The sequence below is a fragment of the Macaca thibetana genome, chromosome X, assembly GCF_024542745.1.
Source record: "Macaca thibetana thibetana isolate TM-01 chromosome X, ASM2454274v1, whole genome shotgun sequence".
NCBI classification, from domain to species: domain Eukaryota; kingdom Metazoa; phylum Chordata; class Mammalia; order Primates; family Cercopithecidae; genus Macaca; species Macaca thibetana.
Genome location: NC_065598.1, coordinates 115,013,279 through 115,039,961, shown reverse-complemented (window position 1 = coordinate 115,039,961; position 26,683 = coordinate 115,013,279). Strand labels below are relative to the sequence as shown.

The window sequence follows — 26,683 nt, the reverse complement described above, 5'->3', positions numbered from 1 at the left end:
AGCAGCCAATCAGAGGCTAAAGTGAAGTTACAAAGTTGCCCTTCTATACAAGCAAAGACTTGGCCCCCAATCCGTCTGATTGGTTAGGATAGCAACCAATCAGAGGTTGAAGTGAAGTTACAAAGTTACACTCCTATGCAAACGTCTGATTGGTTGCAAAAAGCAACCAATCAGAGGTACTTTCAATTTCCCATCTGCTTTTTTCAACCAATCAGAGGTAGTTCCCATCTGCCACACAGAAAGGTGGGGGTTTGCAAGGGGAGCAACCTCTGGTTCTTTTGTTACTTAGGCGTGGAAAGTTAGGGCTTTCCTTTCAATTTAGTTATAGGAAGTCAGCGTGAAATGGCCTTAGGTTCCCTGCCTCCAGACCCTATTCACCTGCCTCAGTTCTAAGCAAGTGACTTTGCTTCACGTCTCAAAGGCCACCAGACTGCCCTAGTGGGAGTGAAGAAAGAGGGAGGAGGTGGTAGGAAACCAGGGCCTTTCCCAAGCAGAGGGCCATCCTCTAACAGTAAAGGCCACAGACCTGAGTACTGTGGTAGTCAGGCCTAGGTGGGTGGGTCCTTGAGAGTCATGATGTCACAAAAACCTCTCAGAATATCCTGGACATCCTTGAGCATGAGTACCTCATTGAATAGTGCCTCCCTCAGAACAAAAGTACTATGGCAAAACTGTTCCTGATGGCTGGATTAAAAAACATTTTTTTATTATACTTTAAGTTCTAGGGTACATGTGCACAACAAGCAGGTTTGTTACATATGTGTACATGTGCCATGTTGGTGTGCTGCACCCATTAACTCGTCATTTACATTAGGTATATCTCCTAATGCTATTCCTCCCCCTCTCCCCCCACCCCACGACAGGCCCCCGTGTATGATGTTCCCCACCCTGTGTCCAAGTGTTCTCATTGTTCAATTCCCACCTATGAGTGAGAACATGCGGTGTTCGGTTTTCTGTCCTTGTGGTAGTTTGCTCAGAATGATGGTTTCCAGCTTCATCCATGTCCCTACAAAGGACATGAAGTCATCTTCTTTTATGGCCGCATAGTATTCCATGGTGTATATGTGCCACATTTTCTTAATCCAGTCTATCATTGATGGACATTTGGGTTGGTTCCAAGTCTTTGCTATTGTGAATAGTGCCGCAATAAACATTCGTGTGCATGTGTCTTTATAGCAGCATGATTTATAATCCGATGGCTGGATTTTTGATAGTGATGTCTTGAGGTTGAGATCCACGGTCATAACTAGAGTGGGCTGCTCTTATAGGCACTGTATGAAAACTCCAGGGTTTCCCTAGAGACCAGACCAACCCCACCCCAAATACTAAGTTCTTAGATGTAAGAGAGAAGAGGAAGCTTCTGGTAGCCGGGGTGACTTCTGGCCTCTAAAAACGAAGTTTATTAGGCTTAGAGGGAAAAATCTATCTGCTGAATGAAACACTCCCCAGCAACATGGCAGGTGGTACAGAGCGGATAGGCACAGTATACCAGAGAAACTCTGTTTTTTTGTTTGGTTGGGTTTTTTTGTTTTGTCTTGTTTGTTTTGTTTTTTGAGATAGAGTCTCACTCTTGTTGCCCAGGCTGGAGTGCAATGGCATGATCTCAGCTCACCACAATCTCCGCCTCCCAAGTTCAAGCGATTCTCCTGCCTCAGCCTACCGAGTAGCTGGGATTACAGGCATGCACCACCATGCCTGGGCTAATTGTGTATTTTTAGTAGAGACAGGGTTTCTCCATGTTGGTCAGGCTGGTCTCGAACTCCTGACCTCAGGTGATCCGCCTGCCTCGGCCTCTCAAAGTGCTGGGATTACAGGCGTGAGCTGCCGCGCCTGGCCACCAAAGAAACTCTTAACCACATGGAAAATATCTTTGTTTTCTTGGGGCAGTAATGCTCAGTGTTCCCAGTGTTCTCCCTTCTTTCTGTTGCCTTTGGGATTATAGTTATTTGGGGTCATAATTCAAATTGCATGGTTGTTTATAAATTTTATTGCCTGACCACTCTCCAGCCCAAATATAATAATTGGTCTCTCCATGTTTGCTAGAACTGAGGAAGGCACCTAGCAAGAACCAAAACAACAGATGATACCAAATGTGTTCAAACTAATAAAGCAAGAGTTACTTGAGTTTATACAAGTAATATCTGCTGGGCCATTTTCTCAGTGGTGCCCTGTAAAGAACAATTATGTGTCTAATGGTGAATCAAGATTTGTGGAAATCCTAAAAGCAATTATTTGGATTTTTGTTGCAGAAGAGTCTTTGGGGTTGGACGAAGGAGTATTACAGACAACAGCATAAGACATATAGGGTACAGAAATATGCCAAAAAACTTAACAATTAAAGATTATGTAAACATAACATAGGATTTATTCTTTATAGGAATTTTTTTCTCTGCCTTTTATCAAAACTGCATCAAAATGTGACAATTGGCCATATGCGGTGGCTCACATTAGTAACCCTAGCATTTTGGGAGGCCGAGACGGGTTGATCACTTGAGGTCAGGAGTTCAAGACCAGCTTGGCCAACATGGTAAAACCCCGTCTCTACTAAAAATACAAAATTAGCCAGGCGTGGTTGGGTGCCTGTAATCCCAGCTACTTGGAGGCTGAGGCAGGAGAATCACTTGAACCCAGGAGGCAGAGGTTGCAGAGAGCCAAGCACTCCACCACTCATGCCATTTCACTCCAGCCTGGGTGACAGAGTGAGATTCCATCTCAAAAAAAAAAAAAAAAAAAAAGGAATATTCTAGAGTATTCAAACCTCAGAGATAAAATATTTGGTCCGGAGGGTATGGATGAGGTGAGAGAGGGAGCATTACACAAGCACACACAGACCCAAACCAATAAGCTGAATGACAGTCTTTCGATATCTAAAATCCACATCTATACACTTGGTATAGAAAAAAAAAAAAAACCCTAAAATTGTACCATGAGCCTTGTTTCCCACAGAAGTACAGGAGAATAATTTCTCAGTTCACAGAAGTATCAGAGTGATATGGAATCTTGAAAACCAACTGATGTTTAACTCTCATCCTCCATCCCTTACCCTCAACCAGAAGCTTCTTGGTAAGAATGGTCAGCTTCAGTCCTAAGTCCATTCAGCACCTTCCCTTAGAGCAGAGCAAGTAGCAAGAGTTTAGAGGGGTAACTAGGCACTCAGTTCTCACAGTGGCATGAAACTGCGTTTTTAGCTCTGCTTTCAGAAAACACCTTCCAAACAGTTAGTGTCTTCATCAAAGTTCCTACTGTCTGTTGTCCTTGCAGTGCTCTGAGATTCCCTAGCTGTGACCACTCTAACAGGGGACCAAAGACCTGGCCTGAGGGTCCTCCCAACATCACTTTTGTGTAAGTGCCTGAGAGATTTGGGGGTCGGCTGGAGAGCTGTTAAAGGGGTACTCAAAATGCAGCAATGGTCCATTCCACATGCACAAGGCTGTACACTTACAAACTACTTCACATACATGATTTTGTGAGATCTTCTCAGCTACCCAGGGATGCATGCAGAGCACATACTGTCCTCACTTGAGAGACGGGAGAAATGAAGCTAAGATCAGTGATGTGACCAACCAAAGGCCATACAATCCACAGGTGGTGCAGCTTCCTGACGTGAAGTTACTCCCAACATTCTGTGTCGCCACATCTTATATCATCTATTTGGAAAAGAAACATTTGTTCTGTGCCTTCTCAAGCTGAGGCACATCACTGAGAGTACACTGGGAGGCCGGGCATGGTGGCTTATGCCTGTAATCCCAGCACTTTGAGAGGCCGAGGCAGGTGGATCACCTGAAGTCAGGAGTTTGAGACCAGCCTGGCCAAGTAGATTTGTATCTACTAAAAATACAAAAAATTAGCTGAGTGTGGTGGCACATGACTGTAATCCCAACTATTTGGGAGGCTGAGGCAGGAGAACTGCTTGAACGCCGGGGGTGGAGGTTGCCGTGAGCCGAGACTGCGCCATTGCACTCCAGCCTGAGCAACAAGGGCAAAATTCCATCTCAAAAAAAAAAAAGAAAAGAAAAGAAAGAAAAAGAGTACATTAGGATACTTCCTTGGAAAAACAAACGCCTCCAGGGAAAGGATATGGTTCAAGTTTACAGATGCCCAAACAGAGATCTGAATCAAAAAAAGAACCAGGAGAGGAAGGGAGAAGGGAAATTGCTCCCATACGTTTCCGAATAATTAGGAATGTTTAAAACTTTTTTCTCTCTGTAACTTTTTTTTTTTTTTTTTGAGAGGGAGTCTCACTCTGTCACCCAGGCTGGAGTGCAGTGGCGCCATCTCAGTTCACTGCAACCTCTGCCTCCTGGGTTCAAGTAGTTCTTGTGCTGCAACCTCTCTAGTAGCTGGGATTACAGGTGCCTGCCACAAGGCCCAACAATTTTTGATTTTATTTATTTGTTTGTGAGATAGAGTCTCCCTCTGTCACCCAGGATGGAGTGCAGTGGCTTGATCTCGGCTCACTGCAACCTTCACCTCCCAGCTTCAAGTGATTCTCCTGCCTCAGCCTCCCAAGTAGCTGGGATTACAGGTGCATGCCACCACACCCGGCTAATTTTTGTAATTTTTGGTACAGATGGGGTTTCACCATGTTGGCCAGGGCCAGGCTGGTCTCGAACTCCTGACCTCAGGTGATCCGCCTGCCTCGACCTCTCAAAGTGCTGGGATTACAAGTGTGAGCCACCACGCCTAGCCTAATTTTTGTATTTTTAGTAGAGATGAGGTTTCACCATGTTGGCCAGGCTGGTCTCAAACTCCTGGCCTCAAGTGGTCCACCCACTTTGGCCTCCCAAAGTGCTGGGATTACAGGTTTGAACCACTGTGCCTGGACTCTTTAATACTTTTTTCAAAACAGATAAGGAGTTTTGCTGTTGCCCAGGCTGGTCTTGAACTCTTGGGCTCAAGCAGTTCTCCTGTCTCAACCACCCAAAGTGCTGGGATTACAAGTGTGAGCCACTGTGCCCAGGCAGAATTTTTTAAAAAATACTTCCTACTGTGTTCCTTAATGGAGACCCTGCTACTGTTTTCAGAGTTTCTCAACCTTGGCACTATTGACACTTAAGGCTACCGGAAACTGTCACGTGGGACTGTCCTGTACAACTTAGGATGTTTAGAAGCATCTCTGGCTTCTACCCACTAGATGTCAGCAACACCTCCCGACCCATACCTCCTGTTGCCTCAAAGAATAATGTCTGCAAACGTTGCAATACGCCCTGGGAGGCAAACTCACCCAGCTGAGAACCACTGCTTTAAACCCACCCTGTGCAGAGCAGCCAGGCAGATGTGCACAAGTCGCATCACGCTCCTGCTTCCTGCCAGACTCCCCAGTCGCCCTCAGGAGGAATTCCAACACCCAGTGGTAGACATTCACGTTCTGGCCCCTGCCAACCTCTCTAGTCCCTCTCTTCTGCCTCGCACTCTTTGCTCTACAGAACTGCTTGTAGAGTTTCCCACATAGCCATGCTATTTGTGTCCCCACCCTCATGCTGTTCTCTCTGCTTGGAATGTCCTCCCCTTAGTTGTTTGTCTCATAAATCCTATCCAGCCTTCCAGACAGCTTAGTGTAGACATCCTCTGGAAACGTATCCCTAAGCTCTTTCCTTTCCCCTCAACCCAAGGCTGGGTTGCCCCACCTCTGCGCTCCCACAGCACCTTCTGCAAACTTCTGTCACAGCACTTATCCTTCACATAATTGTCTGTCACTCCCACTGACTAAGTTCCCGCAGAGCAGTTCTGTGTCACATTCATTTATTTTAAGTCGTTTTATTATTTGGTAGAGATGGAGTTTCACTATGTTGGCCAGGCTGGTCTCGAACTCCTGGCCTCGTGATCTGTCCACCTCAGCCTCCCAAAGTGTTGGGATTACAGGTGTGAACCACCGCACCCGGCCTGTGGTGTCATATTCAAATCTGAGGTACAGCACCTGGCATGTAGCATTTAGTCAATCAGTGTTTAGTGAAGTAAGCCACAAAGAACAATACACTAGGTTGGGAGTCAAAACATCAGGATTCTAGTCCCAGCTCTGCCACTGGCTAAATGATCATTTGGTTCCCAAACAAAAGGTAGCGCCATTCTCTTCCTCTTCCTTCTGAATATGTATGGCTTCCTCTATCTTTTTTCAGTCCTTTCCTATTGACTACTTTATTTGACCCTACAAGTAACAACCTAGTAGATGTAATTTCAAACAAGAACCATTCTTCCAAACTTCCAAAGAAGTTAATAGTATGTGTCAGACACTACCATTGCATACAAGACAGAAGAGCCCGTCTGTATTTGTATGTGCATAAAGAAACCCTATTGGCCAGGTGTGGTCGGCTCATACCTGGCCGAGGCTGGCGGATCTCTCGAGCCCAGGAGTTCGAAACCAGCCTGGGCAATATGGCAAAACCATGTCTCTACGAAAAATACAATTAGCCAGCTGTGGAGTAAGCGCTTGTGGTCCCAGCTACTCAGGAGGCTGAAGTGGGAGGATCACTTGAGCCCAGGAAGCAGTGGTTGCAGTGACCTAAGATCTCGCCACTGCACTCCAGCCTGGGTGACAGAGTGAGACCCTGTCTCAAAAAAAGAGAAAAAGAAAGAAAAAGAAACACTATTGAGCATTTTTGGTTTGGGTTTAATAAAAAAGGATTTTTTTTTTTTTTTTTTGAGCCACCACACCTGGTCAAAAAGGATTATTTTTAAAGTAAAAAGAAACCCATGCCAGACGCAGTGGCTCACACCTGTAATCCTAGCACTTTGGGAGGCCAAGGCAGGTGGATCACCTGAGGTCTGGAGTTCGAGTTCATGGCCAACATGGTGAAACCCCGTATCTATTAAAAATACAAAAACTAGCTGGGCGTGGTGACAGGCACCTGTAATCCCAGCTACTCAGGAGGCTGACGCAGGAGAATCGCTTGAACCCAGGAGGCAGAGGTTGCCAGTGAGCCGAGATCACGCCACTGCACTCCAGCCTGGGTGACAAGAGTGAAAACACCATCTCAAAAAAAATAAAGTAAAAAGAAACCCTTTGGGGTGGTGTGACAATTGACAGGTGCTGGGCAGGGGATTAGAGCAACTATTTTCACTGCATACCTCATATTGTTGGATTTAGAGCTAGATGAATATAACATCTATTTTTAAAAAACTTAATGATAGTAAATAAAACTGAGCAAATGGGATTGTTTCCTAAGCAGCATTTTAACAGGCCTTAAAAACTGGTGACAGATGGATCTGAGATCAGCAGCTGTACCACATCAGTTAGAGCTGCTGTAAGAAAACCCTTCTAAATTGCACTTGCAAAAAAAAAAAGAAAGAAAAGAAATCTAGACTACACACCACCGTTAAATCTTCTATCTTCAAAGTGCTTTAATCTGGCTCACCCCCTAGCAGTAGAGTACAAAAATAAAGCTCAATTTCACAGCAGACGCTAAAAAAAGGGCAGTGAAGAATATGGACTCTAACCGTGAACCTGACCAACTCCACCTGTTATTTTGTAGCCCCTCACTATACAGCTGTGCAATTGTGACAGACATCTAAGGACATAAAAATTTAGGAGATGATCCCTGCCCACAGGCAAAATGGAAAAATAGCAGACCTAAAAATCAATAAAAGTAATAATAAATCAGTCATGTTTTCAACACATCTGTATCCACAACTCCCTATGTGTACTACCTGTCCTCTTTCGTACTTTCGAGGGATAGCTTTTTTTTTTTTTTTTTTTGAGACAGAGTTTCGCTCTGTCGCCCAGGCTGGAGTGCGGTGGCGCAATCTTGGCTCACTGCAACCTCTGCCTCCTAGGTTCAAGCAGTTCTCCTGCCTCAGCCTCCAGAGTAGCTGGGATTACAGGCATGTGCCACCACGCCCAGCTAATTTTGTATTTTTAGTAGGGACGGGGTTTCTCTATGTTGATCCCTCACGTCTTGAACTCCCGATGTCAGGTGATCCACCCGCCTCGGCCTCCCAAAGTGCTGGGATTACAGGTGTGAGCCACCGCCTGGCCAGGGATAGTTCTTCTAACAGTCAATTACCCAAGGCCTGTGAAGCACTAAATGATAATACAGGTTGTATTAAATTTGTAATCATGACCAGGCTTTCCTTATACAGTAAAAAGTAAAGGTCATTGCCGATCAAGGGATGGCACAATCTAGCCACCACTGTAAGTTTAACCGCCACTTCCTTCTATAAGCTCCGCCCTATAAAATGAGATCAATGGCAATCACACAGCGCAGATGTGTTCAGATCAAATGTTTAACTGGATAAGCGATGAAAAGCAACTTAGTATTCTCACCTGGAAGTGTCATCTGTGGTATTGCTTTATACACCTGGAGTTATCACCATCTTTAGTTCTATCTTTTCAGATCTTCATCTTTGGTTACCTTTAACGTTGAACATGCATCTCTATTTCAAGTGCTCAGTACACTCTCATTTTAATAAACCAAATGATTGCTGTTGCTGTATACTAAAATGAAAATTAACTTAAGCATATACTATTTGTTAGATACTATACATAATGCATGAAGATTGAAGGTGCAATCTGTTTTAAACATGTCCCAGCTGGTTTTTTTTTTTTTGGAGACAGTGTCTCACTCTGTCACCCAGGCTGGGGTGCAGTGGCACAATCTCAGCTCACGGTAACCTCTGCCTCCCGGGTTCAAACCATTCTCCTGTCTCACACCGTGACTGTGCCCAACCTGGAATTATTTTCTTACACCCCTCTCAGCTCAAACCTAACCAACTGGAATTTTAAACATTGTAGGATCCACTCAGAAAAGGAACTAGAAAAAAAACACTTTTTCTTTTTTTTTTTTTTTTGAGACGGAGTCTCGCTCTGTAGCCCAGGCTGGAGTGCAGTGGCCGGATCTCAGCTCACTGCAAGCTCCGCCTCCCGGGTTCACGCCATTCTCCGGCCTCAGCCTCCCGAGTAGCTGGGACTACAGGCGCCCGCCACCTCGCCCGGCTAGTTTTTTGTATTTCTTAGTAGAGACGGGGTTTCACCGTGTTATCCAGGATGGTCTCGATCTCCTGACCTCGTGATCCACCCGTCTCGGCCTCCCAAAGTGCTGGGATTTCAGGCTTGAGCCACCGCGCCCGGCCAAAAAAACACTTTTTCTGTATTCCCCTAGTCATCTCTGAAGAAACTATGTTTGTAAAATTTACTAGTGTCAGACGGGCGCAATGGCTCACACCTGTAATCAAAGCACTTTGGGATGCCAAGGCGGGTGGATCACTTGAGGTCAGGAATTCGAGACCAGCCTGGCCAACGTGGTGAAACCCCATCTCTACTAAAAACATAAAAGCTGGCCAGGCACGGTGGCTCACACCTGTAATCCCAGCACTTTGAGAGGCTGAGGCAGGTGGATCATAGGGTCAGGAGTTCAAGACCAGCCTGACCAACATGGTGAAACCCCGTCTCGACTAAAAATACAAAAATTAGCCAGATGCAGTGGCAGGTGCCTGTAATCCCAGCTACTCAGGAGGCTGAGGCAGGAGAATCACTTGAACTTGGGAGGCGGAGATTGCAATGAGCCAAGATTGAGCCACTGCACTCCAGCCTGGGCAAGAGAGCAAGAGTCTGTCTAAAAAATAAATAAATAAAGTTAAATAAAATATACTAGTGTCTACTACAGTAGTAGCAACTACAATTTATGAAGTATTAGGTGCTAGGCACAGAGACAGATGCTTGATGTACATTATGGATGTACATTACGTCTATACAAGCCTCACAATTGCCTTCCAGTTTTTTTCAGTGATAAAGATTACATTGGGTAGATTGCTTGATTTTGTGTAACATATTTAAAAAAAAAAGAAATGCATTTTTTTCATTTTATTTTTATTAAGCACTACATAACACATTGCATGTTACATAATACACTGTATAACCTTCTAGCAGGGGTAGATGGCCATAACTGAGTTATTTTTTTCATCAATCAGGAAAATGCTTCCTTAATCAATGTTCTCCAAACCCTGAAAAACAGTTTAAAAAGGAGAATGTGACAAGTCTGTTCCCATCAAAGACATGCCATGTACTTTTATTTCCAGTGTCACTAAATGGCATTCTGTTATTAAAAAGAATGCTTCCACATCCCACATTTCTCTAACTGCAATAATACATTGGATTAAATTTTATAATCACTAAAGAATAACCTGTAATGAATTCTAGTTTTCATTTGCTGACAGCAGCATATTGCTTTATATGAAACAAACCTTCCCCCACCCGCAATCAGAACTACAGTCAAGCAACTCTTTACCACCTGGATCCTTTTTTTTTTTTTTTTGAGATGGAGTCTCGCTCCCGTCACACAGGCTGGAGTGCAGTGACGCGATCTCGCCTCACTGCAACCTCCAACTCCCGGGTTCAAGTGATTCTCCTTCCTCAGCCTCCCAAGTAGCTGGGATTAAAGGCGTGCGCCGCCATGCCCAGATGATTTTTGTATTTTTAGTAGAGAAGGGGTTTCGCCATGTTGGCCAGGCTGATCTCGAACTCCTGACCTCAGGTGATCCACCTGCCTTGGCCTCCCAAAGTGCTAGGATTACAGGTGTGAGTCACTGTGCCCAGCCTCCACCTGGATCCTTTTACAAAGCACCTCAGTGAGTCAGAGGACAAGCTAAAATCTGTTTTAAAAAATAACAGCCAACATGAGGTAGATACTATTATTCTCATTCCATTTTTTTTTTTACAAACGAGGAAATGGAGGCTCAGAGAGGTTAAAAGTCACCTGCTTAAGTCCATAAGGAATTAGCAGAGCCAGAATTCAAGTCCAGGGACCCCAACTCCAGAACCCTTCTCCAACAAGCACTATACTATCTATTCAAAATACCTACTGGATCTCACTAAGTTGACAACCAAATACTTCAGAAGCTATAAATTAAAAGATGAGGCTGGGCACGGTGGCTCACGCCTGTAACCCTAGCACTCTGGCAGGCCGAGGCAGGTGGATCACGAGGTCAGGAGTTCAAGACCAGCTTGGCCAAGATGGTGAAACCCCGTCTCTACTAAAAGTACAAAAATTACAGCGTGCCTGTAATCCCAGCTACTCGGGAGGCTGAGGCAGGAGAATCGCTTGAACCTGGCGAGTGGAGCTTGCAGTGTGCCGAGCTCGTGCCACTGCACTCCAGCCTGGGCAACAGAGCAAGACTTCATCTCAAAAAAAAAAAAAAAAAAAAAAAAAAGACTAATCAGTGATGACACTTCTTCTAGGTATTAAAAGGTATTAAATAACATAGTCCAGGTATTTGGTTTACTATTACAGGAAGAACTGCCTTAAGAGAAGTTAAAATTGCATCTTCTTGGAGCCATCTCTTAGAAATCCTAATTCTGCCTCACATGCCAGGTGATTCTGATGGTTATTCTTGGACCATACTTTGAGAAATATGGCTCCAGATAAGCAGCTATCTATTACCATGTGCATTAGATTAGATTCTCAACTACCCCTCCACTGAGAGGCGTATCACCCAGGTTGAGTCCCTATAATATTATTTAATCACTCTGACCCTTGTCTATAAAATGGAAATACTATTTACTTAGGTTTGCTGTGAGGAATAAATGAGCAAGGAGAAAATATTAAAAAGTAAACATTTTGGCTGGGCACGGTGGCTCACGCCTGTAATCCCAGCACTTTGGGAGGCCGAGGCGGGCGGATCACGAGGTCAGGAGATTGAGATCATCCTGGCTAACACGGTAAACCCCGTCTCTACCAAAAATACAAAAAATTAGCCGGGCGTGGTGCTGCGCGCCTGTAGTCCCAGCTACTCGGAGGCTGAGGCAGGAGAATGGCGTGAACCTGGGAGGCAGAGCTTGCAGTGAGCCGAGATCGCACCACTGCACTCCAGCGTGGGTGACAAAGCAAGACTCCGTCTCAAAAAAAAAAAAAAGTAAACATTTTAAAAGAATTATGAGAATGAACTACTCCTACAAAATATAAAAACATACTATTAGGGCCAGGAATAGGGGCTCACACCTGTAATCCTAACACTTTGAGAGGCTGAGGTGGGTGGATCACTTGAGGTCAGGAGTTAGGAAACCAGCCTGACCAATATGGTGAAACTCTGTCTCTACCAAAAAATACAAAAAAAAAAAAATAATAATAAGCTGGGCATGGTGGCGGGTGCCTGTAATCCCAGCTACTCAGGAGGCTGAGGCACAAGAATCGCTTGAACCTGGCAGGTGGGGGTTGCAGTGAGCCAAGATTGCACCACTGCACTCCAGACTGGGTGACAGAGTGAGACCTTGTCTCAAAAAAAAAAAAGAAAAAAAAAACATACGATTAGGTCGAACCTTATGAAAATGCTACTGCTTGATCGTTTTTGACCTACAAAAATGGCAATGCCATAACTGAATCAAATATAAAAGTATAGTAATTCTTTAAATGAGGTATTGTTGCAGGAATAGGCAGACCTAGAGTACAGAAAAGCACATCTGTGAAACAGGCCCATGTGTATATGGAAATTTAGTATACCAGAGTGGTATTACAAATAAAAATGAACTGGGTGTTTGGTGGGGGTTTTTTTTTTTTTTTTGAAACAGGCTCTCATTCTCTCACCCAGGCTGGAGTGCAGTGGTACGATCCTACCACACTGCAGCCTCGAACCCCTGGGCTCAGGCTATCCTCCTGCCTCAGCCTTCTGAGTAGCTAGGACTACTAAATTGTTCTATAAATGGGTAATTGCGATAACTAGCTACCTCTTGAAAAAAAGTAAAGTTAATCCTCCCTTCACATTATACTCCAAAATGACCTGTAGATGGGACCAAATAACTGATTTTTTTTAAAGAAACTAACAATATTAGGAGAAATTATTTTTTAAAACTATTTTTATGAGCCAGGTATAGTGGCACACCTGTAGTCCCAGCTCCTCTGAAGGCTGAGGCAAGATCACTTGAGCCTATGAGTTTGAGGCCAGCCAGGGCAACACAGCAAGACTGTCTCTATTTTATTTTTTGAACGTATTTTTATAACCTTAGGTAGAAAAGGCCTTTGTATGGGAGACATAAAAACTCAGAATGCAGAGCAACAAAACATGATAAATTGAATATCAAAATTTAAAACTACCTGATGAAAAACATCATAAAGTGAAAAAGACAAACAGCAGACTGGGAAAAATGTTTGTCATATATAAAATAGACAAAAAATTAAAAGTCTAGAATATATAAAGAACTATAGATTGAAAAGAAAAAAGACAAAACAATAGAACAGGCAAAGGATATAGGCAACAATCCACAGAATAAGAAATATATGACAGTAAGAAAAACTAAAAAAAATAAGAAACATAAAAGATTAAATATGTAAAAAGATGCCAACCTCACTAGTAGACAAGAAAATGCTAGTTATATATTAGCATTGTATGACCCTTGGCAAGGCATTACCAGAACCCACCTCAACCCTGGCAGAAGGCTGGCATCAGAGTGGCTTCTTACCTTTGACACATAGTGACGATTAACTCCAGAGATGCGCCTATCTCTTTCCATCAGATTCCAGTGATACCCAAAATGAGCAATCCTTTTTTCCTTCAAATAAGAGACAATTATTGTTGCAGTTTATAAAAGTGAGTGACCCAGTTGATGGATATTACAATTTTTAGAAGGGACATTCTAAAGAAATGGAATCATCATTCAAATAAAAATGCAAATTAGTAGTACAAGAACAGAATCTCCTAAATAAAATCAGACCACTACACTTTAGGATTAAGTTGGTGACCGTGACTTCTTACACTATTTTAACCAACATGAATTTTTTTTCCTTTTTAAAAAAAAGAAAAAAAAAAGAAATATCTAGTTGTTGCCTTTTGGGACACTAAGAAACAACAGCTGTAGATCACACGTGGACAATCACAAATTCAAAAAGTAAATAAATTTATACTCTGTACTCTAGAGATGATGTGAAGGGCTAAGAGGGGAAAATGAATCCTGATGTAAAACACAAGACCTTGCAGTAAATTCCTAAACGCTTGCAAGAGAAAGTGGGGAATAAAAAAGTCAAGGGTGGCCGGGAGCGGCGGCTCACGCCTGTAATCCCAGCACTTTGGGAGGTCAAGGCGGGTGGATCACCTGAGGTCAGAAGTTCGAGACCAGCCTCGCCAACATGATGAAACCCCGTCTCTACCAAAATAAATAAATAAATAGCCGGGCGTGGTCCCGGCTACTCAGGAGGGTGAGGCAGGAAAATCTTTTTTTTTTTTTTTTTTTTTTTTTTTTTTGAGACGGAGTTTCGCCCTTGTTGCCCAGGCTGGAGTGCAGTGTCGCGATCTCGGCTCACTGCAACCTCCGCCTCCTGGGTTCAAGCGATTCTCCTGCCTCAGCCTCCCGAGTAGCTGGGATTACAGGCATGCGCCACCACGCCCCACTAATTTTGTATTTTTAGTAGAGATGGGGTTTCCCCATGTTGGTCAGGCTGGTATCGAACTCCCGACCTCAGGTGATCCGCCCGCCTCGGTCTCCCAAAGTGCTGGGATTACAGGCGTGAGCCACCGCGCCCAGCCAGGAGAATCTCTTGAACCCGGAAGGCGGAGGTTGCAGTGAGGGATTCTCAGGCTTGAGCCACCTCTTCTAATCTACCTTTCCGGCCCCCGCGTCGCTACTCTGCCCTAAGGCCCACTTTGATACACCCAGAAACGCTGTTTTTCACCAGAGCAGGATGTGGTTTCTACCGCGCTTCGTTTCGCAAGCCTCGGCTTCTAGGCAACCGGAAGAAAGTAGAGGGCCGGCCTCGGAGAGAGGGTCCGCAGGCTGACGGACTCTCTGCCCACCATCCTTTTCAGAAATCAGCCAGTGGAGTCAGCCCCCGGGCCCAGGAAGCCGCCTTACCTTGCCCCCGTTAGTGAACCTCTGGATGTACGCAGTAGCCAGTCCTGGAATAAACAAGCACACGCCCATGGCGGCGAGTCCGGGGAGAATCTCGAACCACATCTCTGCCCCGTTATCTAGGCCAAAACCCTACTTCTGGGTCCTTGAAAGGTGACCGGGCTTCGGCTCCCTTCCCAGTAAGCCCCGCGGCCGCCCGCGAGCGGGGCGGTGCCACGTACGGCTCCGGAGGAAGCGACGGGATCTGCCAGGGCTCAAGAGAGGCTGGCGCTCGCGCTCTCGCAGTTCTCTTCCGTCAGTGTCTTTTGCTTCGACTCCCGGCGGAGCGCGCGACGTGGAGTAACGCGCAGAGGCCAAGTGCAACCCAGGCAGCGACGGCCGTTTCGGAGCTCGGGACTCTAAAATGGCAGAGCAGTTTTCTCCAGGGAAGACGGCGGATCAGGTGTGCACCTTCCTTTTCAAAAAGCCTGGGCGGAAAGGGGCTGCTGGACGCAGAAAGCGCCCGGCCTGCGACCCAGAGCCCGGAGACAGCGGCAGCAGTAGCGACGAAGGCTGCACTGTGGTTCGACCGGAAAAGAAGCGGGCGACTCACAATCCAATGATACAGAAGACTCGTGACAGTGGTAAACAGAAGGCAGCTTACGGCGACTTGAGCAGCGAGGAGGAGGAGGAAAATGAGCCCGAGAGTCTCGGCGTGGTTTATAAATCCACCCGCTCGGCGAAACCCGTGGGACCAGAGGATATGGGGGCGACAGCTGTCTATGAGCTGGACACAGAGAAAGAGCGCGATGCACAAGCCATCTTTGAGCGCAGCCAGAAGATCCAGGAGGAGCTGAGGGGCAAGGAGGATGACAAGATCTATCGGGGAATCAACAATTATCAGAAATACATGAAGCCCAAGGATACGTCTATGGGCAATGCCTCTTCCGGGATGGTGAGGAAGGGCCCCATCCGAGCGCCCGAGCATCTACGTGCCACCGTGCGCTGGGATTACCAGCCCGACATCTGTAAGGACTACAAAGAGACTGGCTTCTGCGGCTTCGGAGACAGCTGCAAATTCCTCCATGACCGTTCAGATTACAAGCATGGGTGGCAGATCGAACGTGAGCTTGATGAGGGTCGCTATGGTGTCTATGAGGATGAAAACTATGAAGTGGGAAGCGATGATGAGGAAATACCATTCAAGTGTTTCATCTGTCGCCAGAGCTTCCAAAACCCAGTTGTCACCAAGTGCAGGCATTATTTCTGCGAGAGCTGTGCACTGCAGCATTTCCGCACCACCCCGCGCTGCTATGTCTGTGACCAGCAGACCAATGGCGTCTTCAATCCAGCGAAAGAATTGATTGCTAAACTAGAGAAGCATCGAGCTACAGGAGAGGGTGGTGGTGCTTCCGACTTGCCAGAAGACCCCGATGAGGATCCAATTCCCGTTACTTAGCTGTCTGATAATTCTTAAATTTAAAAAATAAATATTTTGTTCTTTTGGAAGTCTTAATTCGTGTCCTTCCTTTGTAGAGACAGTGACAGAGAAGGCGGGTGGTGAAGTAGGGTCCTGGATTAAAAACCTCAAGGTAGGTATAATCAGGATTTTTAGCCCTAGGATAACCATTTTGCCTGTGTTTCTTTTCAGAACACTTTGGCATCAATTATAGGGGTGGGAGTAGTTTGAGAAAAGAGCTATAATTTGCTTGAAGTAGCCAAAGCTATGACGAAAGTAAGAACTCTGAGCCTGTTTATCATATCACATTTCTGTATCACTTAATAGTTTACAAAGTACTTTCATGCATTCTTTCTCTTGGGAGCCTGTACTACAAAATATACCGGAGCCAAGGTGTTGGGGAGAGGGGTTGCGTTTGGAGAATTGGTAGCTAGTACCACAGGCTTCACATATGGGAAATGTTCCTTGCTGTCTGGGTTATTTATTTATTTATTTATTTATTTATTTTTGAGACGGAGTCTCGCTCTGTTGTCCAGGCTGGAGTGCAATGGCGCGATCTCAGCTCACTGCAACCTCCGCCTCCCGGGTTCAAGCGATTCCCCTGCCTCAGCCTCCCGCGTAGCTGAGACTACAGGCGCTTGCCACCACGCCCAGCTAATTTTTTGTATTTTTAGTAGAGACGGGGTTTCACCATATTAGCCAGGATGGTCTCCATCGCCTGAACTCGTGATCCGCCCACCTCGGCATCCGCCCACCTAGGCCTCCCAAAGTGCTGGGATCACAGGCGTGAGCCACCGCACCCGGCTCCCTTGCTGTCTTGGAAGCAGCTATAGTTAACCCCCTCTTCCATGGATGATAAAAGTATCTGTGCTCAGCTATCCAAGTGTGATAGACACTAGCCTCATGTGACTGTTGAGTACTTGAAATGTGGCTGACCACTGTATTGGACATTGCTATTGTAGACTGAACTTGTGAACCTGCAAAGGGCAAAAACATAGTATTTTATCATCCATTACCTGAAACTATCTGTGTTCTCACAGTCTCTGTAATAGTGTTGATCACACCTTATTAAAATTAGTGGATGTACCTGTCTTTCCAACTGGTTTATGAACTCGGTGACTAGCCTAGTGCTTGGCATATAATAAGCACTTAATAAATAAGCCTGGAGAGGTTTAAAAAGGGAGATTGGGGCCAAAGCCTTGAATCCAAGCTGAGGAGCACTGACTGTATTCTGTAGGCAGTGGGGGAGATAGCAGAGGTTTGGGAAGAGAACACAATCAGACGGGGTTTTTTGTTTGTTTTAGTGTTATTGTGGTTGCGGCTATAGGATGGATCACAAGGGAGATGGAAGACGAGGCAGGGAGGCCAGTTAGGCCAAATGATTAGTAAATTTTTATTGATATGGCTAGAATTTGGGCTAATCCCAAGAAACAGATGCAAGAATAAATTCTGGGTTAGTGGTTTTTATTCACATTCATTAATCCGTTTAAAGACATCCTTTTTTTTTTTTTTTTAAGACAGAGTCTTGCTCTGTCATCCAGGCTGGAGTGCAGTGGTGTAATCTCGGCTCATTGCAACCTCTGCCTCCCAGGTTCAAGCGATTCTCCTGCCTCAGCCTCCTGAGTAGCTGGGACTACAGAAGTGCATCACCACACCCAGATAATTTTTGTATTTTTAGTAGAGACAGGGTTTCACCATATTGGTCAGGCTGGTCTTGAACTCCTGACCTCGTGATCCGCCCGCCTCGGCCTCCCAAAGTGCTGGGATTACATGCATGAGCCACCACACCCAGCTTAAAGATATTATTTGAGTAGCTACTCTATCAGGCACTATGCTTGGCATGGGGGATATTAGCAGTGAACAAGACAGACACAGCCTCTGCCCTCATGGAGCTGGACATTAAATAATGACTTTGTTTGTTTTTGAGACAGTCTCGCTGTGCCACCCAGGCTGGAGTGCAGTGGCATGATCTCAGCTCACTGTAACCTCCGCCTCCCAGGTTCAAGCAATTCTGCCTCAGCCTCCCGAGCTGATCTCGAACTCCTGACCTCATGTGATCCGCCTGCCTGGGCCTCCCAAAGTGCTGGGATTACAGAGGTGAGCCACCGCACCCTGCCTGTTTTGTTTCTTTTAATTTCAAATAGAATCTCCCTATGTTGCCCAAGCCCATCTCAAACTCCTGGCTTCAAGCAATCCTCCCACCTCAGCTTCCCAGCATGCTGGGATTACAGGTGTGACCCACCATACCTGGCCTAGGAAAGCATTTTGAAAAGTGTCATGTCCTACACAAAACTTCAGATGAAAATGAAATAAATGAAGTGTCGTGGAGGCAAGGCACAGTGGCTCACGCCTGTAATCCCAGCACATTTAAAAGCTGAGATGGGAGGATCACTTGAGGCCAGGAGTTGGAGACCAGCCTGAGCAACACAGGGAAACCCCCGTCTCTATAAAAAAAAAGCAAAAATTTTAGCTAGGTGTGGTGATGTGCACCTGTAGTCCCAGCTACTCAGGAGGCTGACGTGGGAGGATCCCTCGAGCCCAGATCAAGGCTGCAGTGAGCCATGATTGCACTACTACACTCCAACCTGGGTGACAGGAGTGAGACCCTGTCTCAAAAAAAAGAAAAGAAAAAAGAAATATGGCAGTGAGTAGCAAAAGAACCAGAAAAATTGTTCTTTTTTTTTTTTTTTTTTACTATTTCTGATAATTTATACTAAAAAAAGTTATTCAGGGTTGGACACAGTGGCTCATGCCTGTAATCCCAGGGCTTCATGAGGCCAAGATTAGAGGATCACTTGAGCTCAGGAGTTTGACAATAGCCTGGGCAACATAGCGAGACTCCCATCTCTAAAAAATAAAAATAGTTATTCAAAAGTAGAATAAAGCATTATGGAAAAAGATATACTTTGAGTTGTTATCTATTATATAAGCTCACAGAAAAGGTCCAGGAGAAAACACAGATGATAAAAGATGAAAGAATGCTGCTGATGACTAAATTCTAGGAGGTAGAACAGAGAAGCGACAGAATTAAGAGCATAAATCAGTCTTAAAGAGTTGAGAGGGCAAGAGAAAGATGACATTTGTACACTACTCTCCACATGACATTTTTGAATACTTGAATACTTGTCTGTGAATTTTTTTTCTTTTTTTTTTTTTTTTTTGGTTTTGAGACAGGGTCTCACTCTGTCGCCCAGGCTGGAGTGCAGTGGCGCGATCTTGGCTCACTGCAACCTCTGCCTCCCAGGTTCAAGCGATCCTCCTGCCTTAGCCTCCCAAGTAGCTGGAATTACAGGCATGCACCACCACGTCCAGCTAATTTTTTGTATTTTTTAGAAGGGATGGGGTTTCACTATGTTGGCCAGGCTGGTCTGGAACTCCTGGCCCCAAGTGATCTGCCTGCATTGGCCTCCCAACATGCTGGGATTACAGATGTGAGCCACCGCACCCGGCCTTGTCTGTGAATTTTGAAAAAGTATACAAAGTATTTGCAAATGAGCATTATTCGGGAGTCTGTAGCATTCAGCAGATTCTTAAAAGGGGCCATAACTCCATAAAAGCACCTAAATCAATAGTGTACTCAAAGTACTTTTCATGTTTACAAGCTTACGATTACATTTTCTACAGGTCAGGAATATTTTCATCACCTTTAATTAAATGGTACAACTTCATTTCATAGGTGGGAACTAAACAGTTATTCTTACAATTTAAGGGAAACTAAATACGTAGAGGGAAACAAGCGCTCCAGCAGAGAGGAGGTTGCAGCTGGACCCTAAAGGAGCTTACCTAGTTTGAGAGGTCAGGGCACCTACGTCTCCCCTAGGAAATGAGCCTCAAACTGAGACCCGAGAGGTGAGTTGGAGAAAGAGTATCTCAGGTAGAGGGACAAGTATATACTAAGGCCCTAATATGAGAGACTGCCGCCATCTAAAAACTCAAGGCAGTCTAAGGTGGCTGGAGAAAAGAGACAAAGTAGTCAGGGCCAAAGAGCAGACACCTTGCAAGTCATGTTAAGGACTTTGGACTTTATCCGAAGGGCAAAAATGCTCCATCAAAGCATTTTAAGGGCCGGACGCAGTGGCTCACACCTGTAATCCCAGCACTTTGGGAGGCCGAGGTGGGCAGATCACTTGAGGTCAGGAGTTTGCGACCTGCCTGGCCAACATGGTGAAACCCCGTATCTAGTAAAAATACAAAAAATTAGCCAGGCGTGGTGGCAGGCACCTTTAATCCCAGCTACTCGGGAGGCTGAGGCAGGAGAATCCCTTGAACCTGGGAGGCGGAGGTTGCAGTGAGCCGAGATTGCGCCACTGCACTCCAGACTGGGAAACAGGGCAAGACTCTGTCTCAAAAAAAAAAAAAAAAGTGGGGAGCTGGGTGCAGTGGCTCACACCTGTAATCCCAGCACTTTGAGAGTCTGAGGCAGGCAGATCATAAGGTCAGGAATTCAAGACCAGCCTGACCAACATGATGAAACCCCGTCTATACTAAAGATACAAAAATTAGCCAGGCGTGGTGGTGCGCGCCTGTAATTCCAGCTACTCAGAAGGCTGAGGCAGAAGAATTGCTTGAACCTGGGGCAGGGGGTGGGGCGGAGGTTGCAGTGAGCCAAGATCGCGCCACTGCACTCCAGCCTGGGTGACAGAGCGAGACTTCGTCCCAAAACAAAATTTTTTAATGGTTTTAAGAAGGAAAATGAAATGATCAGATCTGAATTTCAAAAAGATAATTCTGAAGAGTGGGGAATGGATTGAAGGCAGCCAGACATGAAACAGGGAGATCAGTTATGGGGGTGGTGCACTGGTCCAAGTGAGATGATGGTAGGCTGGACTAGACTGGTAGCTGTGAACATTAATTTAATAAATTTGTATTGATCACCCACTACATGACAGGCATTAAGCACCGGGGATACAGCCATGACAAAAGCACACAGGTCCCTGCTCTCATAGAACTTACATGAAGTGAGCACAGTGGCTCACACTTGTAATCCCAGCACTTTAGGAGGCTGAGGCAGGAGGATCACTTGAGGCCAGGAGTTGGAGACCAGCCTGGACAACAAAGTGAGACCCCATCTCTACAAAAAATAAAAAACTTAGCAAGGGATGGTGGCATTTGCCTGTAGTCCCAGATAATCAGGAGGCTTAGACAGGAAGATCCCTTCAGCCTGAGAGTTTGAGGTTGCAGTGAGATGTGATCATGCCACTGCACTCTAGCCTGGGTGACAGATAACCCATCTCAAAAAAAAAAAAAAAATTTACATGAGAGACAGTGACACAAATATATATCAGATTGCGATGAGCGCTATGGAAAACAATAAAGCAAGGTAAAGGGCTAAGAGTGCAGGGGTGTAGCGGAATGCTATTTAATATATGGTAGTCAGGGAGGGGCCTCTTCTGATAAGGTGACATTTGGGCAAAGACCTACATGAAACAGATATGGGGAGAAGAGCATTCCAGACAGAGAACACCTAGTACAAAGGCCTGAGGCAGGAAAGTGCGTAAAACACAACTTTGTGATAGAACCAATAATTATAGAAGAACACTTGCATAACCACTACCTGGGTCAAGAACTACAAAACTGAAAACACTGAAGAAGCCCCTCAAGGATCCCCTTCAGATCATACCCTCAGGTAATCACTGTATTGACTTTTTTTTTTTTTTTTTTTTTTTGGAGATGCAGTCTCACTCTGTCACCCAGGCTGGAGTGCAGTGGTGCGATCTCAGCTCGCTGCAACCTCCGCCTCCCAGATTCAAGCGATCCTCCCACCTCAGCCTCCTGAGTAGCTGGAACTACAGGTGTGGGCCATCACACCTGGCTTTTTTTTTTTTTTTTTTTGGTAGATATGGGGGTCTCCCTACGTTGCCTAGGCTGCTCTGGAACTCCTGGGCTCAAGCAATCCTCATCCCTCAGCCTCCCAAAGTGCTGGGATTACAGATGTGAGCTACCACGCCTGGCTGTTGAACCTTTCTGTAAACACTTTTTTATTTGCTAAGGTGAAATTTACATAACATAAAATTAACCAGTTTAAAGCAAACAATTTGGTGGTATTTAACACATTTCCAGTGTTGTGCAACTACCACCTCTGTATAGTTCCAAAACATTGTTTTCATCACCCTAAAAGAAAACCCCATGCCCATTAAGCAACTGTTCCTCATTCCCTCCTCCCCTCTGCCAACCCCCCCAATCCCTGGCAACCACCAATCTGCATTCTCTGTGGATTTAATTATGTTATATATTTCTTTTTTTTTTTTTTTTTTTCCTGAGACAGAGTCTTGCTCTGTCACCTAGGCTGGAGTACAGTGGAGTGATCTCAGCTCATTGCAAACTCCGCCCCCCAGGTTCAAGCAATTCTCCTGCCTCAGCCTCCCAAGTAGCTGGGATTACAGGCACGCGCCACCACGCCCTGCTAATTTTTGTATTTTTAGTAGAGACAGGTTTTCACCATGTTGACCAGGCTAGTCTCGAACTCCTGACCTTATGATCTGCCCGTCTCGGCCTCTCAAAGTGCTGGGATTACAGGCGTAAGTCACCGCGCCCAGCCTATGTTAGATATTTAATATAAATTGAATCGCAATATGTAATCTTTTGTGTCTGGATTCTTTCATTTCGTTTTCAAGGTTCATCCACATTGTAGTATGTATCAGTACTTCATTTCTATGGCTAAACAGTATTTCATTGTATGCATAGAACACAGTTTGCACAATCATCTGTTGATGGATATTTGTGCATTTACCTTTTAGCTGTGACTATGGGTGTACATATATTTGTTTGAATGTCTGTTTTCAATTCCTTTGGGTATATACTTAGGAGTGTAGTTGCTGGGTCATATGGTAAGTCTATGCTTAACTTTATATATATATATATATATAGAGAGAGAGAGAGAGAGAGAGAGAAAGAGAGAGAGAGAGAGAGAGGGTCTTGCTCTGTCACTCAGGCTAGAGTGCAGTGGCCAGATCATAGTTCACTGAAGCCTCACACTCTTGGACTCAAATGATCCTCCTACCTCAGCCTCCTGAGGAGCTAGAACTACAGGTGCACAATGCCGTGCCTGGCTAATTATTATTTTTTTTTCTTTTTTTTTTTTTTGTTGAGATGGAGTCTGGCTCTGTCACCCAGGCTGGAGTGCAGTGGTATGATCTCGGCTCACTGCAACCTCTGCCTCCCCGGTTCAAGGGATTCTCCTGCCTCAGCCTCCTAAGTAGCTGGGATTACAAGCACCTGCCACCACGCCTGGCTAGTTTTTGTATTTTTAGTAGAGATGGGGTTTCATCTTGTTGGCCAGTCTGGTCTTGAACTCCTGGCCTCAAGTGATCCGCCCACCTCAGCTTCCCAAAGTGCTGGGATTACAGGCATGAGCCACTGTGCCCAGCTAAATCTTTTACTTCTTTTGACAATGTTTTATAGTATTTACAGAATAAGTATTGCGCTTCCTTTGTTAAATGTATTCCTAATATTTTGTTCTTGATGCTATTGCAAATAGAATAATTTTCTTAATTCCATTTTTAGATTATTCATCAACAGTATATAGAAATAAAACTGATTTTTTCCCAATATTGATCTTATATACTGGAACCATGCTGAACTCATTTATTGGTCCTAGCAGGTTGTTTTTTACCGGATTCCTTAGGGTTTTCTTTTTTTTTTTTTTTTTTTTTTTTTTTTTAGGACAACTTTTTATTGCTACCAGAGGCTTTTATCATCAGTACATGGTTCTGACTGCAATACCTTTTTCAGACTGCAAAGGGAGCTCAGGATCCAGAAGTCATTAAGAGAACTATATGTAGGCTGGGGAGGCAGCAGGGGAGTAAGTTCTATTAGAAAATCCTAATAGCTTAACAAAACTAGGGTACTAAATTCAGTTATACCATGTTACAGACTCAAATCACAGAGCTGCCCCAACATCTAGACAGTCTCTCCTACTGATTATAAATGAGTGAAAACTATCAGTTAGAAAAATCTAATTTCAGTTGTTACATACATGTTTCTTTGGTGAGCACCTGGATATATTAACTTTATCACAAATTCTTTTATACAAATGTCAAAAATGCTTTCAACAAATCTAAGTGTCCTAATTACATACCACTCTTAAGCATCACTGTAAGGTAAACAAAAATGAAAACCATAATTTTAAATTAAAATTTGAAATGAGACACAAAATCAACCTGGTAATATGAGAACTTTTTCTCTTGCTGTCTCTGATTAATATGGGACAATTCCAAAGTACTTTCATACTAATTGGAACTTGCATCATGGCTGTCACACTGAAATAATTTGTTCAACTGCTAAAAAATAATTTTGGGGTTTCCTATTCAGTGAGAATCAATACAGATCAGCATGCATAAAGTTCAGTAACTTAAATGGAGAAGCAAGCAAAAGCAACAGGAAAATTAAATCAGGATGCTGAGGGGGAACAGGTTTGCTGGCTATGAATTTTAACTGAATTTTTGATGGGGCAAGCTACGTTACATTATGGCAGAAAAAAAGTGCAACTGGCATACTACAAAGAGATTTTTTAAGTTTAAAAAAAGTTTGGATCTTTTGGATTTTTTTTTTTTTTTTTTTTGGTCCTTATGTGTTTAAATAACACTGAATTATAATTAGCCACACAAATAATGAGAGTAGTTTTTTGTTTTTTTTTTTTTCCTGGCTCACTCCAAATCAGCCTGTTAAGGTATATATCCTTCTACAGCCTTTCCTGATTTTGCGTGTTCTCATTCCCAGAGTAGTCTACCTTAGTTTATACTCAAAGGTAACACTTGTTGAAACTACATGACAGAAACAGGCTGCAAAGGTGGACAAGGGGAAGCATGTCCCTCTTGTCTTGATAAGTCAGTGCCACACACAGAACCCACATTTTCTGAGACATTATCTTCATTATAGAGCCGTTTGATTCCATCATAGAAGTCATCCCCTTCCATTTCCTCTACTTTGCGTTTAGCAGAGGTCTGCTTGCACCCACTGGCAGCTGGGAGATGATGGTAAAAGGCTGCTGTACCTCTGACTGGCACTTCTGGCTTGCTGTTGTCCTTGGAGAAGTCTGGGCCTGGGACAGAGGAGGGATGTAATCTGAACACTCCTTTGTCACAGGTCACCAGGGTGTGCTTGAGGGGACGGTAGACATTAACGGAATTTAGAGGCAGGGAAGACTACAGAGTAGAAAGGTGATGTGCCACAAGCTCCTGACAGTGGATCAACTGGGAGCTATCCATCTGTGCTTTCCGAAGCAGTTCAATTGTAAGAGAAAGCCAATCAGGAATAAGTTTCTCCATTTCCAGACTAACCATGGCCAGAGCAAGCATGGATCCTCTGAATCGCAGAAGTTGGTTGCAGGCCATACAGTGAAGTAGTTGCTTGGTAAGGACTGCCAAATGTTGAGATGGGCTCAATTTGGGCAAACTGAAAAGTAACTGAGGCCTAGTTGACACCGCAATAGCATGGAAAATATGAAGACAATCCAATGGTGTGGCTGTGTGAAGATCCCAATTCAACTTATCCAGAATAATTCTCTCCATTCTCAAAATTTCAGATGAGGAACATCCACAGAAACTGTCTCTTGCCAATACCTTTAGTACTGGAATTCTCTCATCTTCCTCAACAGTCTTGGCAGCTAGGAAAAAACAGCTGATTGCAATACAACTCAAGTATATGGGATGAGCCTTTACGGTAGCTAAAAACCTGTCCAAAAGACTGCCAGCCAGAGCAAATGTTTCTGGGTAAAGGTTGAATTGGTACTTGAGTTTGGCCAGCCATTGAATTACTTCATCTCTCTGGGATGGAGAAATACTCTGATTTGAAGGCATTTTCCGCACATTCACTTTCCACATCTGCGCTTCCCTAGTGATTGCCTTTTCCAACAGGAAAGACAATCTCTGGTTTTCCAAAGGCCCTGGAAACTTCATGATATCCTTTGGATCTGCCTGCTAGCCAGCTTGATGTAGCTACTTCTCCTCCTCTTCCTCCTCCTCCTCCTCCCCGGCTGAGCTGTAGGCCTCACAGTGGTGACGCGAGGTCATCCGGGGGCCCGTTACCACCTCATTCTCATCCGCGCGCGGCGGCGGTGCGCGCAGGACTACGGGGCCCATTGAGGAGGGAGAAGAGGGGGAAGCGGGTCGGGGGGCGCGGTCGGTCAGCGAATTAGTTCCATGATGACCCCCGGCCTGAGGCCGCCGCCGCTCGAGCCCGGGTGGGGAGGGGGCTCCCTCTCGCCATAGGGCGGCAGGGGCCGGGGAGAGGCGGGGGGGTGAGACCGGCTCTGTCCCTGCCCGGGGAAAGCGCCTCCGAGAGGAAATGGTGAAAGGGGAGGAGGGGGGAAAAGAAAAGAAAAAAAAAAAAAAAAGAAGAAGAAGAAAGGGGAAAAGGGGTAAAAAATAAGAAAAAGCGAGACAGAGGCGCTGCCGCGTCCGCTCGCGGGGAAGGCTGAGGAGGGAGGGCTGGATTCCTTAGGGTTTTCTATGTACATGACCATAATATTCTATGTACAC

General features: G+C 45.0%; 6 protein-coding genes across 7 annotated transcripts in view; 4 read left to right on the top strand and 2 right to left on the bottom strand.

Annotated features, from left to right (window-relative positions):
* Positions 1-26,683, top strand: part of SEPTIN6 (septin 6) — a 313,664-nt gene that overhangs the window by 20,498 nt on the left and 266,483 nt on the right. The gene's annotated exons all lie outside the window — the stretch shown is intronic.
* The window catches only part of RPL39 (ribosomal protein L39), a 451,119-nt gene that overhangs the window by 335,185 nt on the left and 89,251 nt on the right, over positions 1-26,683 (top strand). The window lies entirely within an intron of this gene.
* The window catches only part of UPF3B (UPF3B regulator of nonsense mediated mRNA decay), a 387,117-nt gene that overhangs the window by 325,492 nt on the left and 34,942 nt on the right, over positions 1-26,683 (top strand). The window lies entirely within an intron of this gene.
* The window catches only part of NDUFA1 (NADH:ubiquinone oxidoreductase subunit A1), a 970,503-nt gene continuing 953,600 nt past the window's right edge, over positions 9,781-26,683 (bottom strand). Inside the window, exons 2-4 of the mRNA XM_050776154.1 lie at positions 14,771-14,994; positions 13,385-13,474; positions 9,781-9,936 (exon numbers count right to left, since the gene is read on the bottom strand). Coding sequence (XP_050632111.1) covers positions 9,916-9,936; positions 13,385-13,474; positions 14,771-14,872 — 213 coding nt within the window. The 5' untranslated portion in view covers positions 14,873-14,994 and the 3' untranslated portion in view covers positions 9,781-9,915. The remainder of the gene's footprint in view (positions 9,937-13,384; positions 13,475-14,770; positions 14,995-26,683) is intronic.
* Positions 15,004-16,255, top strand: RNF113A (ring finger protein 113A). The gene has a single exon (XM_050776125.1). The coding sequence runs from the start codon at positions 15,171-15,173 to the stop codon at positions 16,203-16,205; it is 1,035 nt and encodes a 344-aa protein (XP_050632082.1). The 5' UTR covers positions 15,004-15,170; the 3' UTR covers positions 16,206-16,255.
* LOC126946124 (cyclin-I-like) lies at positions 24,720-26,310 on the bottom strand. The gene is made up of 2 exons (XM_050776136.1): positions 25,628-26,310; positions 24,720-25,563 (listed from the first exon to the last, which is right to left on the bottom strand). Exons 1-2 carry the CDS (start codon positions 26,099-26,101, stop codon positions 25,393-25,395), a joined length of 645 nt encoding a protein of 214 aa, XP_050632093.1. The 5' UTR covers positions 26,102-26,310; the 3' UTR covers positions 24,720-25,392.